General features: G+C 36.9%; 1 protein-coding gene across 1 annotated transcript; it reads right to left on the bottom strand.

Moving 5' to 3' along the window:
* Window positions 1-2,564: 2,564 nt before the first annotated feature.
* aqp9b (aquaporin 9b) lies at window positions 2,565-18,037 on the bottom strand. The gene is made up of 6 exons (XM_051644472.1): window positions 17,897-18,037; window positions 16,667-16,793; window positions 10,185-10,322; window positions 9,236-9,354; window positions 8,302-8,519; window positions 2,565-4,192 (listed from the first exon to the last, which is right to left on the bottom strand). The coding sequence occupies exons 1-6, from the start codon at window positions 17,996-17,998 to the stop codon at window positions 4,024-4,026; spliced, it is 873 nt and encodes a 290-aa protein (XP_051500432.1). The 5' UTR covers window positions 17,999-18,037; the 3' UTR covers window positions 2,565-4,023.
* Window positions 18,038-18,453: the final 416 nt, after the last annotated feature.

Below are 18,453 nucleotides of genomic sequence, written 5' to 3'. Positions count from 1 at the left end.
TGATGGGAGGGTTCAGTAATTATTCACATGTGACAGTCCAGAGGAGCAGCTACTAAAAGGGATATTTTTTAGGGTATAGTGTTGGATGTTCACTCCTCTGGGTGAGCTTCAAAACCTTTCCTACTATAATTGGCAGATGAAAAAAGACCCTGGAGAGGGGCTTATATGCTGGCCTGATTGGCTGTGCGTATGTGGCCAGTTGCAAAATAAGGCTTTGTTTGGTGGAGAAAAGTGTGGTCTAAAAAGAGTGTAGAAGGGAAAAGGTACATATTGACCCATGACAATACAGCTCAAAAGTCTTTAAATGCCCTTCAAATATTGAAATTCATTTTTAAAGAGTGTCCCACATCAGATTTTAGAAAAAGGACATGTCCATCAATTGCTTATTTTTCTAGTAGATGTATTCCTACTTCAGGTTTATTTAGAATATTTAATTATATTTTTCAATGTTTGTCCTGTGTTTGGTATAACTTTGATTGGGTTCTTGAATGAATTGACCCTTCAGTTCATAATCTATATTTTTCATAGTTTCACATGTATTGGTCTTGAGAACCCTTTTACCTCACTAATAGGACATTGCAAAACACAAACAATAACATAAGAAAACACAAATTGTGAATGCCTCTTAAAATAGCAACTTCAACAATGAGCAAATTCTCATTGTAAGAGCAGAACTCAATCTTTTTTGGACAATTCACAGGTACTGTGTGAGACTGAATGTTGGGCATATTGGTTCACTCAGTCACTACTGTACGTTTTCCATCAGATGGCATCATGTGAATGCGCTGCAGTGGTAATATTGCCTGCTTAACAAACACACATTCTGTTTGGACCAACAAACATGTTCAGATTAACATATGAAAATTATACAGTTCACTGCCCAGCATAATGTACAGATTTCAAGCACAAAATATACATAAATGCTTTGTGCCAGATACAGATAATCACTGTTAAAAATGCACTTTAAAAACACAGTGTGTGACAAACTCCTGTTTACAATAAAATGACTCATCTTATCTGCTATATAGGGGCTTTTGAGTAAACAGGACAGAGCAAATCATTTGCCCAGTACTTTTGCTTTGCTTTGTGTCAGTGTGTGAGTATACCAACTTAGCTATCTATAGTGTGGGAACAAATTTGTACCCAGAAGTGAGCTAAATTGGACAAAACCTCCTTTTGGGGACATTTTGGGATGTCCTCATTTGGAAAAACAATCTATACATAAATGTATCAGTTTGTCCAGAGTGAAAATAATTATTCCATATCGCGACAACTACACTGATGATGATTTTCCAAATTAAAAAAAATTATTTTGTAGACATTGGCTGAATGTAGGCATGTGGGGGATTATCCTCATGTCATCTACTCAGATTAAATTTGATTTATAATGATTAATACTGTTGTTTAATGTTGGTCTCGAGGAATTCTCAAAAAAAAGTGGGACATTAATTTCTTAGATATTGTTTAAAGCGATAGTTCACCCAGAAATAAAAATTCACCCAAAAATGAAAATTCAGTCATTATTTACTTACACTTGTGTTACTCTAAACCCATTTGACTTTCTTTGTTTTTTGATATACAAAGTGAGAAATAAAAAAATAAAAATAATATTCTGTTAAATGATGTCAATGTACAATGGCAGTGGATGGTGACCAACTCTATAAGCTTCAAAAGGATGCAAAAGTATAATTCAGAAGTCTAAATAATTATTTAGAATTTGTTTTGTTTCTCACCAAACCTTATTGTACTCATAACAAGTTATGAGTTGCATGGAATAATTCGTTAAATTTCTGAATTAAGGCCCCAATATACTTCCGTAGAAGTTTTTATTCATTCTTCTCTCAGGGATAAAAAGAAGTTCTAAATAGACGAGCAACAGTATACTGTTTCAGAACATTCAGACACCCGCCACAGTGCTGTGGGGGGTGTTTAGAGGAGCATTTCAATGAGGACGCTCAGTCAAACCTTAACTAATGTGACTTTAAAATGTGTTATCAATGACTTCATGCCTCATTCTATGAGTAGAATTCACATGAGATCAGTAAAAGAAGTTGTTTTAATCAATCGATGATGATTTAAAGTCATATATATGCAGTAGAAAATGTTTAATTAGTCATTTACATGATTAATTCATGTCACTAATGCCCTAACTTGCTAACACGCAGCCATAATATGTGCCGGTTACACTTTGTTATTGTAATTTATGATGACACTGATATATTGCAAAGATGAGTGTATACAATTTCAAAATTTCTCCCTATGTGTACCAAACAAGACAGAAAGTCATATGGGTTTAGAATAACACAAGGGTGAGTAAATAATGACCGAATATTCATTTTTGGGTGAACTATCCCTTTAAGATAAAATGTGGTCCAAGTTGTTATTACTGCAAACCTTTCTCATGGTGTAAATTTGGTCTTTAATTCTCATAGTTTCTATGGTCTAAATTATCTTTAACTGGAAAAAAAAAAAAAAGACATTTACATGAAATGTTTATTTTTTCAGGTCTACATTAGCAGAATAAAATGTTTTTATCTTTAACATTTTCAATGTAGGATTTAATCTGCTATTTCATTTATGAGAGAGCAGAAAGTAAAAAATAAATTAAAATTAAAAAAATAATTTAAGGAGAGACTGACAGGATTAAATAAAAAAGCAAAAAACAATATTAGAATATATAATTCGAATTGTTTGAACATTACAAACATTAACTAGGAAATAAAATTGCTATTAATTTATTCTTTAAAAGACAAGCAAAAAATGACTAGAACAATAAGTTTAAAAAACATAAAGTATGAAAGATAATTACATTTTACACAATTGCAAAAACAATAGATAAAACAATTGCATCTGATGCATTAAAAATATTGTAATAACCTTCATTTATCTAACACAAGCCAGAAATTTGAAAAAGCCTGATTTATACATAATACCACTGAATAATACTGCTAAAATTCTGTTGAAAGTTTTAGCACACATAAATACACAATTATTTCTTCTCAAGCTGATCAATATACCATTACAGGTTTATTTTTTAGCATGCCATGCAACTTTTGTCCGGTTACCTCTCGCATGATACTTTATCAGCAGTTATGCATGCAGTTAATTGCCCATTCATCTGTTATATTGATTAATTACTGCTTAACCTATTTACAGACAATGATGCCTGCTCATGTTTGTGAAAACAGAGTGGAAAGTAAAGTACCCTTCCTACTACAGAAATGCATCTGCTGATAGCAAGTTCCAGAAGCCCTGTATGGTTGTCAGATTGATGCTCTGTGCATTTTGACATGAAAAAAAGATGAAAAATATAATAAAAAAGCATGAAAGAATATTGTTACTATCCTAGACTATCCTTGAACACTCTCGCTTCATACCCTGCATAGTCTGTGTTAACAAAACTATGATAACCTAAGAACCAAGTCTAAGATCATGATTATCTCTATATCAGTTCCAGAGGTAATAATATGGAGGATTTGTTAGCACCTAATCTTTTACTGGCCGTGTTGTAACACTTGTCAGTGTAAAATACTGATGGTCTAAGAAAGCAGTGGATTTTATCCATAAGACACGACTAAAATGCCTGACTACAAAGGAGGTCCATTTCTCTGCTCCATGTTCATGGAAAATAAATGCCCATGTCTAACGAATATGGGTTTTCTACATTGGTGCTCTTTTCTCTCTGAACCTTCCAAATGTGCTATCCCTCTTCTTTGTTTGTGCTCCATTTTTCTAAGCCAAAGAATTCCAGATTGTTCTGCTTCTGTTATGAAACTGAAAAAGGCATGATAAGTGATAATAAACACTTGATGACATGAAATGTATTTTAGTGAAATACTAAATGGTAACAAAAAGAATGACTAGTAAAGCACTAACACTGCAAAGATTACTGCTCTCTGCTCAAAGTCAGAGTAAAAGAGGTCTAGAGGAAATAAACAGACAAGGAAAATGTGATAAGCTATACCAGTGCTTCTTGTTTGAGGTCTATGGTGAAAGAAAAGATACAATACTTTCCCTCTTTTTTTAGTTTACAGTGTTCAATTCATATTTATCTTTGAGACTGTTGTCATCCTCAGGGTTCTTCTCTGTCTCAGGGTGGTGCAGCTCAATCATCAGGAAGTAGATCACCGCCCCAACCACACCTCCTACCATCGGCCCGACGACTGGAACCCACCACCAGCCATTTCCAGCGCTGCGGACACAGTCAAAGGTTAGAACAAGGCACACACTCTCACAGGTTAATATAGGATAGTTCACTCGAAACCAAAAATTCTGGCATCATTTACTCACCCTCATGATGTTCCAAAATAGGGTTGGGAACCAATAACCGGTTCTTATTCAAAATCAGTTCCATTTTTATGATTTTCATGATTTTCGGTTCTGTCTATGCTGACGGAAACCCGTACCAAGACCACATCCACACTAATTTAAGTTTAAGTTTGTAAACTCCATTTTCAGTTTCTTAATGTCATTGTTTTCCAAAGTATGTGGTTATGGAGAGCATTTTGAAAAGTCTTGTTTTTAGTGGAGGAAAACACTATTATGGATGTATATAGTATGGATGAGTGGCATAAATGTAGCAAAATAAATGCATTTTCAAACAAAAACGTATTTGTGTGGACGTGGCCTAAAATACTCTGTCAATGTTTCCTACATTGCTATTCAGCATCACCGCAACGCTATCTACACAGCAAAACTTACAACCAGGGTCGGAAATTAACAGGGGCTTGTAGAAAAAATGCCCCCGAAATTCAAAAAATGCCCCCTGCAACATGGTCCTGTTTTTTATTTTCTATTTTATTAATAATAACATCTGATATAGTTACAAATACATCCATCACAATCTTCATTTGAATTTTCACTGAATATTATTTATGCCGTCTATGCAGATGGGTGGATCCTCGCACCATCGACCCGCATAGACGGGCACTCCGCTTCTCTCACTCCACATAAGCTAGCTGTTGTGCTCCCGCGTTAAATTTCCTCGATAGTTCGCTCCTCTCATTCAGAATAAATTGTCTAACACTATTGCTACCTGTGCTCATTATTCTCATTGTTCAAATTGAATTCATTGATTAAATTGAAGCATTTGACATAAAGGGATGACACAGAGACATTTTTCTAACAAAGGTTAGAAAAACATTGCCCTTACAAAGGAAAAAAATGCCCCTGGAAATCAATTCTAGGGTGCCAATATTGCCCCCTAATGAAAAAGTTCATTTCTGAATAATAAAATATCTTAAAAAGTCTGTGTAAACACATCTTTTGCAAGAATCTGTTTAATTAAAATATGAAAAGACCATCATTTGATAAAAGACTGCTGAAGGCAGTAGGTCCTAGTAAATACAATAAGAATTGCAGTTCTTATTTCCAAATATTTCTTCATCAAAAGCACATAAAGAATCATGAAACAAATCGTTAAGGAACCAGAATGGTTAAGAGGAATCAGAATTGGAACTAGAATCATTAAATTCCTTGCAATTTCTATGCGTTTTCCAAACCTGTATGCCTTTTTTATTCTTCTGTGGAACACAAAAGGAGATGTTAGTAAGAAAGTTAGTTTCATTTACCATTCAATTCTATTGCATTTTTTGAAAGTGAATGGTTAATCTCTTTTTGTGTTCCACAGATGGAAGTCATATGGGTTTGGAACAACATCGGGGTGAGTAAATTGTGACAAAATTTGAATTGTTGTGTGAACTATCCTTTTAATTGTTACCTAACCCAGGATTGATTAGGAATGTGTCTGTTGATTATTGGTCTTGAGTTTAAGGTGTAATTCTGTAGACAGACAGTGGGCAGTGGTAAAACTGTCTTGTTGTTTAGTCTTGCTACACACTCAGGGTTTACTTTGCATTTATTGTAATCTGTGCTTAGTCTGTCACTCCACGGCTCCCTGTCTGCATTCCCTCCCTCAATCCCTTAGTCTGTTGATCCTTTTATAGGCTACTGAGAATACAAGTGGTCTCTGTCCTCAATTCTACTCTGTAAACAAGTTGACGCTGGCAAATTTAGCTAGTAATCTGGATGTGGTACAGGATAAGGGCTGTTTGAATGATATTACATATATTAAAGACTCTAGAATAAGACAGCGTAAAAGTCACCCCAGAAGTGAACAGACCCAAAACAGACATTTATCTCCATCTCAACAGACCAGACTACAAAATATAACAGCCCTCTATCCCACTCATCTCTTCGCTTTTCCAATCTTATTCCAGCAAATATACTGTGCATTTAAATGTCTGCTATGGGATACTCAGGCACAATTTTCTTTTACAGTAGTCTATTATTTAAACAAGCAGTCATGTCCGTCACATTTTAATGTTGATACTAGGAATTCATGGTCATTTTATTTTACTTCCATGGGATTATACAGTATAACATGTGGAATTATGTAATACATCACATGTGATTAGTAATTTAAACCTGGACTATGTCAGGTTATCATCACATTCAAGAGAGATTATACATGCCTAAGGACATGCAGCATATGCATGAATGAGTCAAAGGCTTCAGTGTTTTGCAGAGATTCCAAGGCTGAAATCTGTAATTTTGCTCATGATCTAGACATAACAGTATAACATTATTTTTTATCTTCCCTGTATCGGGAAAGTCTATTGTTAACTTCATCATTAGTCTTTATATTTTCAATGTAAAACTGCACACGAACTCTGACTCCTTTTGCTGTTAAAGAGCAGTAACAGAATTTCTCTTGACAGTGACCTGGATTATTGTGATCTAGAGAAGCTAAAAGCTGGGTTCTTCTTGATGATAACTGTTTTTCATCTTGTGCCAACAGTTATATAGTTATGCCTCTCTAAATATTAAATGCAATGAGAATTCAGGCCAGCACATGTACATTTTTAAAATTGCTTCAATATGCAGGAGATACACATGTGCATTGAAACATTTATTTGCTCTGTCAAAAGAATGGTGATAGGCCTTTGCACTTTAAGTCCATTTGGATTTTCAGAAGGTACGTTGGTGGGTGGCGTGCCTCTGTTTTTCACATCCCAGCTGACTTTTTTAGGGCCCCAGAGACAAGCTAACACTTCCAGTTCTGTTGGGTAGTTGCACACACTCATAGACAAACCTGCTTGTCACAGCAAAAGCAGTTACACAGATAACAGCATTATATACTGTATAGTCACTTCTGGGAAAAGTAAAATAAATTCCTAATTGTGGTTTAGAGCCCACAGACAAAACGCTCTGACAGACTTAAAGTTTGCAAGCATTCAGTGGCAGATGCCTTATGTCTGGGAACAAAAGCTTTTTGGTCAGTTCTAGGAGGCAAAAGTAGCCAATCATTTTGATGACTAGATTTAGCTCTGTCATTTAAGAATACCCAGTGCAACATTTGAGATGTTATGCGATGATTTTGATGACATTTTCTGAGCTAATTATTAAGTCACGTGATGTTTTTTATTTTATGTGCATGTCTTCTTACCAGCACAATTTTTATCCATCTCAAGCAAGCATATACTTTTTTTTGTGCATTTTGGAGATTTTATTCTCATCTTGGTGTTTCCATCCACCAAATTTTATGCAATATCCCAAAATTCACATAAAATTACATGGATGGAAACCCAGCTAGTGTATCATGAGTAGAAAATGTATACATTTAGACTATTAAAAACATCAGTGTGGCAGGGCGGAGGGCGGGGCCGGGTCGTGATTCCGCACACCTGGCCCCTAATTAGGCTGATTAGCCTGAGAGGGATAAGGGCCAACTGGAGACAGCAGTGCGTCAGAGAGAGAGTTACGGACAGCTGTCTGACACCTGTGTGTTCGTCTCTTTTTGTTTCAGTTTCTCATTAAATATTATTTATATTGTCAAGCCGGTTCTCGCCTCCTCCTTTCCACTGAACTGTGTTACAATCAGCTAGGAATCATCATTGGGGATCAACTGCACTATGGAGGTGTCACAATTTCATATTCAGTATCTGTGTTGAGAAGTTTTTTGTTTTGCCAATTTTATTGATATTTGATCAGATAGAAAGAAACGGAAATGATGGAGAAACAGCAAATGGTGCAAGGCTGATTTGAACCCATGTTGTCTGCATAAAAACCACAGCTCAGTGTGTTAGGACAAATGCACTAACCACTAGACCACAGCTCTGACAGCTTTAACAGGCCCTTTGTACCCTCCTCTTTTTGTCAACATAGAGGTGTACTTTCAGGGTTTAATGAATGAAACATTTTGAACCGTAAGACTTTTAGATTTGCATTAAATCAGACAGAAAGGAAGAATAAAATTAATAATAGAATAGAATTTATTGGTGCAGTGCGAGTTTCCTGTACCTGAACACTTCTATTCCCCATCCTGCCACAGCTGTGAAGATCCTTGGTCCTAAGTCTCTGGCAGGGTTGATGGGATAGCCACAATTCAGTGCCATGGACACTCCAATAGCCAGGATGCTCAGGCCAACAAGCAGAGGCTCCATTCCTTTAGGTGGCCCAATATTCTTTTTATCAACAATGGCTAGAATGCAGAGGACCAAGGCCCCAGTGCCGATCACCTGTGTAAACAGAGACTAATGATTAGCAAAAAATTCTCTCTGTGTAGGTATGTACACTTCCTCGTGCTTGACGCATGCGCATGGAAGTGTAATCAAGCTTCAAATCATGATTGCGCCAAGGATACTGCGGATGTCAAGATTTATAGTGAAACAGTAGTTGTATTTTATTATATATATCGTATTGGCTCCGAAGATATGAAGATACCACTAGAGTACGGATGATAATTTTTGATGCCTTTATGTCCTTTTCGAAGCTTGATTATTTTCTACCCCATTGATTTGTATTATATGAATATATTCACATCATATCTCCATCATATATCTTCGTTTGTGGTCCACAAAGGAAAGAAAGTCATACGAGTTTGAGACGCCATAAGGGGGAGTAAATGATGAGAGAATTATCATTTTGGAGTGAACTATTCCTTTAAAGTGCTTGAACTTCACAGCATCTTAAAAACGTCAGTCTAGCGTTTTAACATAGAAAAACAATTTAAAAACAGCACAGTTGGAAGCAAAACCATGTTCGGTGTGACTGGCCCCTTAGAGGAACACTAGTCTCAGGGCTATAAGCATGTGCTCACTCTTTCAGGATGGAGAAAGTATAGGCCTAAAGTTCTAACACAGCTTTAACAGTGGAGCACTATTTCATTTCATATGTAAAAGCACCAGTGGGATTATCTGATATTTAGATTAATGAATTACTGGGCTTCTCTCACCTGATCAATGAATCCATTAAGCAATGAGAGATCTTCTCGTGGATATGAGGCAAAGATACCTGCTGTGGCATTTGTACCTATTACAATCAGATTTCCACCAGCGAACTTTGCAAAGGCACCTATGGACAAGAGACTTTTTTTAGGGGGGTTGTTTATATTATGCAATAAACATTGAAAACATTGAAATAGATTGCATGGAGGCCTGTGGTTGTACCTCAACATCTAAAACCTTTTTTTTTTTTTACTACTTGTTGAGTGTGAAATTGTAATTAAAAGTGTGAAATTTTGAACAAATCATCTACATTTATCAAATTAAAAGTCAAATTGAATTTAAAAGATCAGAGTGAGTGACAGGCCATTTTAATTCTCTAAAATAATACTTATGTGCTTTAAAGTGGTTTTATGTTAATGAGAAAAGACACAGTGCCAACATATTTTAAAATTAAAGAGCATATCTGTCATTAGATATGCAAGGCTTCCATTTCATGGAATGAATCGGCTGCATCCTAGGGCAGGCATGGTCAATGACATATTTCTGAAGAGATTCTTCATTTGTTTGGCAATGCTTTTGCTAATAGTCTGTGAAACACAGAATTTAACCAGTGTTGGGGGTAATGCATTACAGAGTACTGCAACCTGTTACAAGGTTTCTGTAATCAGAATACTTTTCCTGTTACTAAGTAAATATAAGTGACTATTCATTCTATAAATTAAAATACTATCAAAGTCACTGTTTTTATTAAATTGTTGGTAGTCATGTTGCATACAGAATTTTAGATGGTAACCCTCAATCTCTAAAAAGTTGAGATTCGCATGCTACATTCACACACTGTTTTTATTTAAGTCTCACAAAAACACTACCCCTGACCTTGACCTTTGTAGCAGCAAATGCAAATCTCACAAGAGTTGTCAGAACAAGGTTTATCATCTAGACATCTAGAAAACTTACCATAGTACAGACAGAAGACAGCACAAGACCCAGCAAATGCACCTAAAAATTGGGCTACCACATAGACAGGGAATTTCTTTATTGGGAGTTTCCCCAGGACAACCATAGCCAGAGAAACAGCTGGATTCACGTGTCCTCCTGCAAAGAGATACATTATGAAATATGAGATCACAGGGTGTAACAAGCACTAATTTTTCAAAAGTAACACTGTTCAACAGTGACACCAGCAGATAACGTTTCAGAGGGAGGCAGATTTTCTTTTTTTTTTTTTTTCACTGGATGTTTTTTGTTTTTGGCACCATTCTGAGTAAACTCTAGAGACTGTTGTGTGTGAATCCCAGGAGATCAGCAGTTACAGAAATTCCCAAACCAGCCTGTCTGCCACCAACAATCATGCCACAGTCAAAATCACTGAGATCACATTTCCCCCATTCTGATGGTTGATGTGAACATTAACTGAAGCTCCTGACCCATATCTGAATGATTTTATGCACTGCACTGCTGTCACACGATTGGCTGATTACATAATTGTATGAATAAGTAGGTGTACTGATGTTACTAATAGTGCTAAGTGAGTGTATGTTAACATTAGTTTATGCACTATGAACTAACATGAACTTACAATGAAGAATTGTATTTTTATTAACTAACATTAACTAAGATTACTAAATGCTGTAAAAGTATTGTTCATTGTTAGTTCATGATACCTAATGCATTAACTAATGTTAACGAATGGAGCCTTATTGTAAAGTGTTACCAGTTTTCATAAACGGTCTTAAAGTGTGGCATGAATTGGGGGGGGGGTTTGCTGATTACCGTGTCGATGCAATAATGCCCGCCTATCTTGTGTGCAACCTGTCCCCAAGTCAGCACGAATCATTGGAACTGGTAGAAAACAATTATCTAATACAGTTAACTCAGCCATTCGGACATCAAAATTGTCTGTCGTGTCTAAATCAAAAAGTAGTAGAAATAAACTTGATACAACATACAAATACAAAGTGATCTTATTGTAGTTATTGTATTATTATTTAGTTATGTGAATATAGTTAGAATTATAAAGAATTATATAGTTTTATAGAATTTAGTTTTGAATGTTAAAATGTTTTAAAACACATAAACGTGATGTGATTGGTTTAAATAAATACCAATGTTAATATAAACATATCTTAGTATTGGTTTCTTGTCGATAGTGTAGGGTAAATGGTGTTCCAAATGCCTTGGATCAAATGGAAACTGGAACATGAATTTCATTGGACTAAAATAACCGAAACCTAGAGTGGGGACTTTGCCTCCACATTTCAGAAGTCCACCATATCCCCTGTTTATGTACTGGCAGTGTCTACCCTCAATGCTTATCCATCCACCTACACAGACTTTCTCCCTTTGTGTAATCCAGACTGCTCTTCACAAACACTGTCCACAAAAACTGGGTGAGGAAGTCAATTGGAATTGGGTCTGACATAATCTGGCTAAATCTTCTAAGATCACCACAGGGCTTAGGAGAAACTCTGCTTTGACATACATTGTCAGGCCTGCAGAACTATCTCTCACCCCACCTTACACTCGGCGTCGGCTCTAATGCCAGCAAAACAGAATGGAAAACAGTGGCCTTTTCTACCCTATGTTTCCATAAGAATGACGGACCAGCGCCTACACCTGACTCCCACCTGGGACATATGCCCCAGAAAATCTCATTAGTTCAATACTGTAATCATCATCACAGCGTGTAAGACATCACGGTCATGTGGGCTGCTGGGCTAACCAACTTACTCATGCATAAATGCACCATTCTGACTACCTTTAAACCACAGAAACCAGGCTATTTTTAACATCATATATATTATATATTCTCAATGGCCCTGCCTCACCTCGTGATATAGTAAAACAAGGACATCGCTGGCAGCGTATAATATGGCGCATCTGAAGCTCATAACTCATCACCACTGCTAATTTATTTACACGCCTCTCGTGCAATATGCAGAGGTGTAGTAAAGATCCAGGGGCCACAACTAAAGTATGAGCCACTAGGCCCTGCATCCCTGCATATCCCGACCTGTACAGCTCTGTTGTCGTGCTGATTTCTGACTCCCTAGTATGGTTATGGTTAGAGGAATGTGTAGTGGTGGCCTTTAGGGATAGGTACTAATGACTCCCTACTATGGTAGTGTTAGGGGTGGGTGTAGGCTGGGCTTTATAGATAAGAACCAATCAAGTAGAGGGGAGTAAGAATCTGGTGGGGAGTCAGATTTCGGCACAACATCGGCACACCAAAAACACCACAACTCTTCAAAGGAATATTCAGGGTTCAAAATAAGTTAAGCTTAATCAACAGCATACTGACACAAAAAATTACTTTGAATCTCACTTACAATGGAAGTGAATGGGGCCAGTCTATAAACAATTAAATACACAATGTTTCAAATTATCACAAAAGTAGAGCCACAAGATATAACAATATAACAAGATACAATATATATGTTAACATGATTTTAGTGTGATAAAATCACTTTCTAACCATATCGGTGTAAAGTTATATATACAGGGTTTCATTGTCAAAACACCGAAGTTGTAATATTGTATATAACTTTACGTAGATAAGGTTAGTAAGTGATTTTATATCACATTAAAATCATGTTAACATGTATGTTGTTTACATCGTGTGGCTATACTTTTGAAGCGATGTGTATTTTAACATTTATGAACTGGCCCCATTCACTTCCATTGAAAGTGCCTCACTGTAAATGGAGTTCTAAATGAAGATTCGGTAGGAGCTTGTCAGTTGAGTCCTGTCAATCATGTCAAACACAAGCGTATATAAGCGGCTGCTTATCTCATTCCTATGAGAATTCTTCCGGCATCCCTCCACCTTCATTTTTAATTCTAACTAACTTTAATTAAGTATTACTTGTTATGGGGGGGGGTTGACTTGGAGCTTGAGTCGAGTCTCATGCTAGAGCCCCTTCTTTATGGACAGCAAATCAGTCTAAATATGCGGCAGAAATAGTAAAAGTAGTTTCAGCGATCCATCTGTTATCTCTCTAAATCCAGGAGATATGGGCGGTTGCATCTCAAAAAAATCTTACCACGATTGTGCACGCACATGTGCAGAGAGCAGTTGCATGAAGAAAGGAGCTCTTCTAAACATTATAGCAGTGTTAGCTTCAGGTCCAAGTTGTTCTCATTACATTACTCGTATCGCCCCCCTCTATACAACATATGAATGTGTGACGTGTGAAGACGTGTGACACATTGAGCTCACAAGTCCAACTACAACTCATTCGAAAATGAGATTACCTAGAGTCTATTCACCTAAGAGCAGCGAGGTTACTCTAATTGGATCAGTGTGTAGTCAATTATTGCTAATCATTTTTTGGCACTCTGCCTTCTCTTTGACGATGTACAATGACAAAAATAGTAATTAAGAGATTATATCTCATAATGTCTCTTATTTACTATTTTTGTCAAAGTTGCTTTTAATTTACCATTTTACTGTCTAAAGATATATTTTAAGCTGATTGTGTAATTCTTTCATGTTAAAATACTTTGTCTAATACCAATTTACTATGCTGAGACAACAATAAGTAAACAACTTGTAGGTTGATTTCCCTGAAAAGTATGAACACTGTGACTATGGCACATTCAGGCCATGTCCACACTAATACGTTTTAGTTTGAAAATGCATTAATTTCTCTACATTTTGGCCTTCCGTCCACACTGAGACAGCACCTTTGTCCAGTGAAAACTTAGCTTTTCGAAAACGCTCTACCAAGTGGATACATTTGAAAACGCTGTCTTCTCATTGTAGTGTGGACAGTTAAAAAGGAGATATTAAAAAACAAAGTATTTGTTGTCATGTGACACAGTCATTTGATCCACTCAAACAAAAACAATTAAGATGGCCGCCCATGTTGTAGCGGCAGTGTTGTACCTGCTATCCACTTTGATAACGTTGTTAAAGATAAATGTTACTTTGTAAATCCTTACACTGCATCCCTTAAAAGGCGATGTGTGATAGGGACCAAGGCAGTCACGAGGAGAGATCACACTAGGAAAGAGTAATGGCGTTCCAAAAAGAAGTTTATTTTGTTGGAGTGCAAAGCGTGCAAATAGGTGTTTCCAAGTGAACATAAAACCAAGGTTACATAAAAACATTTTTTTTTCAATGTCTAAAAGCTAGGCCTGTTTTTGGTACTAAGAGCAGTACCTAATCCCCTCCCTAAATAATGGAGGACGAAGTTTCCTTTTAGCTCAAGAAGCGCTAGCAACCTTTTCCATGTGCTCCAAATACTCGCAGTCCATTTTGTTCCCCACCCTCTAGTGGTGGCTGGCTTTTATACAAAAATGTCTTGCCTTTGCAAATTGGAATATACCATAATTTTAAATAAAATTAACCCTCACATCCCCATTCTAATCACATTAAATAAATAAGAACAAGAGATAAAATTAGAGTTAAAAAGAACACTAATAAATACAATAAATAGGACTGATAAAACATTTTGCACAAAACCCCAATAAACATTGAAAAGATGTGAATAAACAAGTCCTTGGACACATTCAAATCACGTGATGGAGACCAGCTCGCAGGTTCTCCATCACACAATGGGAAGTTTACTCAGAATTGTTTTTGGCAACGGAACACAAGGACAACTGCTTTTCAGACCGTACATGGAAATGACACAGGGCAGTGCTTCTTATGTCTGTTTTTTTTTTTTTTTTTTTTTTTTTTTTTTTTCATGTGCAGTAAGGGGATTTAAGTGTTTTCTGATGTTTTTTTGTGAATGAGTAGCTTTTGGAAAACTTTTTAAATGTATCCGGATTAATGTGGACATAGCCTTTGCATAACATTTGCTCTGTTTGTTTTGAGCGGCCTGGCCAGCCCGACAAAACAAATTGGCTCAACCAATAGCATGAGTTTGGGCCGGGGAACTATCTGTTTGCGATTCTTTTTGGTGATGCTAGTGGCACAGAAGTTACACTCTTCATCTTCAATCAGGGTTCACTGCTGCAGTTGAAAGGGGTCTATAGGAGATGACATGCATTTTGAAGAAAATAATTGAATCATCTGCATTATTATGACACATTAGAATAGAAGGCTCTCCTTGCCATAATCCTTCAGGAATGTTTCTAATGAAGTCCAGGCATACATATCTGTCCAATCTGGTATATCAAATCCAACACACTCCTCCATTAGACACTAAGCCTCATTTAATGTTTAAAAGTATGTAATTGACCCATCATTTCCTCCTCCCTTCCGTAATGCCAGAGATGGACACAGAACATCACCAAAAATACAATAAAAACAAGGCTTCTCCACTCTATTATGTAATTCATTAAAGCTAAAATTTGAAATTAAGAAGAAAACCATTATGCACTGAACCAAATCCACCCTTTACTCTCTCTCTGTCTCTCTCTCTCTCTCTCTGTAAAAATGTCATGGTGGAATACTTGGAATGGGGCATATTTGCTTAGTGTATGAGAGGCCTCTTCCACCTCACTGGCCTCTGTCAGATTCAGGTCTCTGTATGGCAATTTGGGGGTTTGTTTGTATACTGAAGTCTGTATGTTTTGTTGAGCATGATCAAAGATCACAAAAGACAGAAAAAAAAAAAAAAAACAGCCCCAATGGATAGCTAAATATGACCTTTGACATGATATTATGCTTCTTTTTTTTACTTGACTGTCCCAGACTAATGCCTATTAAATGAACATGCATCATAGTTTACAAATGAACGTTACATTTATATAGCGCTTTTTCTGACACTACACTCAAAGCACTTTACACTGTGAAACAAGGGGTTCTCCTCAACCACCACCAGTGTGCAGCATCCACCTGGATGATGCGACAGCAGCCATAGTGCACCAGTATGCTCACAACACACCAGCTATTGGTGGAGAGGAGAGAGTAGAGTTATAGAGCCAATTTATGGATGGGGATTATTAGGAGGCCATGATTGAGATGGGCCAATGATGGGAATTTAGCCAGGACACCAGGGTTACACCCCTACTCTTTACGAGAAGTGCTCTAGGATTTTTAATGACCACAGAAAGTCAGGACCTCGGTTTAATGTCTCATCCGAAGGACGGTGTCTTTTTACAGTATAGTGTCCCCATCACTATACTGGGGCATTAGGACCCACACAGACCACAGGGTGAGCACCCCCTGCTGGCCTCCCTAATACCTCTTCCAGCAGCAACCTTAGTTTTCCCCAGGAGGTCTCCCATCCAGGTACTGACCAGGCTCAACCCTGCTTAGCTTCAGTGGGCAACCAGTCTTGATATGGCTGCTGACATAGTTTATCTTCCATATCTGGGAAGACATTACAAAAAATGCTTGCTGGTGTTTCTTTGATAAACTCATGATCTGATTTTATAACAGACTATATGTGACTTTTGGTAACAGACTTTCAGGTGACTGTTTTGGTTTGTGTATATCTGGAGTTTAATGTGTGTTCCAAACTTCCCTGTGTGTAAGCAGTTACCTGACACGCCTCCTGCCATGTACACAGCCAGCATCACCCCTAGAGTAAAACCAAAGTGGATGGTGAGATCTTCTCCGTGCTTCCCTCTGCTGAGGACAGACTGGGCCACTGAACCACAGCCGAAAAGCTGCAACCAGGAAATGGACAGCGTTATAAAGACAATTAGTGGGAGATGCTACTTCTACTGTCATACAGATAAGAAAAGCACTCTTGTTCTAGAGCACTTATTCAAAACTAATTAGTAGAGCAGCTTGATCAAAAAGCTCAGCCCATTATATAAAGGGCAACATCCCAAAGCAATAAAAGATGTTTTGAAATCTCTTTTCATGTAATTACCTCCAGTAGAATCGACTGTACAAATGTTTGGTCAGTTAGACTAAAAATGTTGCAAAATCCAAATGAACTGTTTTTTATTCAACTGAAATAATTTATTTAACATTTACAATCAAACCTGACTGCATTAGGTTGCACCAATGAAAGTAATTTTTGTAAGAATCAGATCAGGTTGAAATGGTTATTTAAGACAAAATTGGACATGCCCACTTTTAACAGAGTACAAGATTTGGTGAGCAATAACTATACAATCATTGGAATGTGCACCTGAGACGGTTTAATAGGGAGTTTATTTAGAGGAGAGAAGACTAGAAAGACATTGTAGATAGCAATTAAATGTATACACCCATTACTTTATATAGGAACTGATATAGGTCATAAATTAATGAAAGACTGGAAACCATTTATATCCCATGAAATAGGCATTAACACTGATCATAGTATCAATAACAGGTTCTCACTGCTTTTCAGCATACATCTCCAGAGAGTGTTAAGCAATGCATTTGAAACATTATGTGGTCACACATATTATACTACAGTAGTAATACTGTATGTGGTCACACATATAAGATGTAAAGTTCATCTTTTTTTTCAAAATGAGTGAATGTCAACCTCAGTAACACTCATTTGATATAGATTTGATAAGACTGAATAAAACTGGCCTAAAAAGGGACTGAGTTATCATACAGAATATTCAATCTGAGAATATACTTCTTAATAACCTTAAATCTGTGACACAGAGCAGCTAACATACTTGACCTGCAATATTGATCATATTCTAATGCCTTTACCATAATGAAACTGTTTCATTATATTCACAAGTCTTAAATTAACTGGTATTACTATTAAATAAATTTTAAACGCTTAAGTCCTGACCGACAAAAGACTAAATCTTACTATTAATACGAATGTCCCCAGCAGTTCCGCCAAAAACTCTCTGATGATGTCCCGCCTCACTCTGCATCTCCCCCACAAATTTCTCAAGCTTTCGAGTTCCATGTTTTCCCCTACAGATGAGATCTCTCTGATGTCCGGACAGACAATTGAAGAGCTGATTGCGCTGTAGTTAAGTGTCTTTAGGGTTTAACCTTCCCCGCCCTCCTGCCACTCAGATGATATTACAGACATGACTATAATGGTTTCTCTTTGCTCTGAACAACACATATAGTCTAAACGCTGAAATTGGTGTGCGATCGTGATAACTGTAGAAAATATAGCCTATATTATTACTTGTTGAATTATCCAATGCCCCTATGTGTTTATTCATCTGTTGTATTTTGGAAAATTTTGGGATCGTTCAATCCGAACGATAAATACTTTACTCTTGCTAAATAGCTGGACGCTGCGCCACGAACGCAGGTGTACCGAGACGCGTTGTTAACGGTTGAAATAATTTTTTTAACTCTACACGGCGTCTGAAAATCACGGCGCTCCTGTGCAAGACGATGAAAAGA

The sequence above is a fragment of the Myxocyprinus asiaticus genome, chromosome 2 (assembly GCF_019703515.2).
Source record: "Myxocyprinus asiaticus isolate MX2 ecotype Aquarium Trade chromosome 2, UBuf_Myxa_2, whole genome shotgun sequence".
Classification (NCBI taxonomy): domain Eukaryota; kingdom Metazoa; phylum Chordata; class Actinopteri; order Cypriniformes; family Catostomidae; genus Myxocyprinus; species Myxocyprinus asiaticus.
Note: the sequence above shows the minus strand (reverse complement) of the source record. Positions and strands in the feature narration are given on the sequence as shown.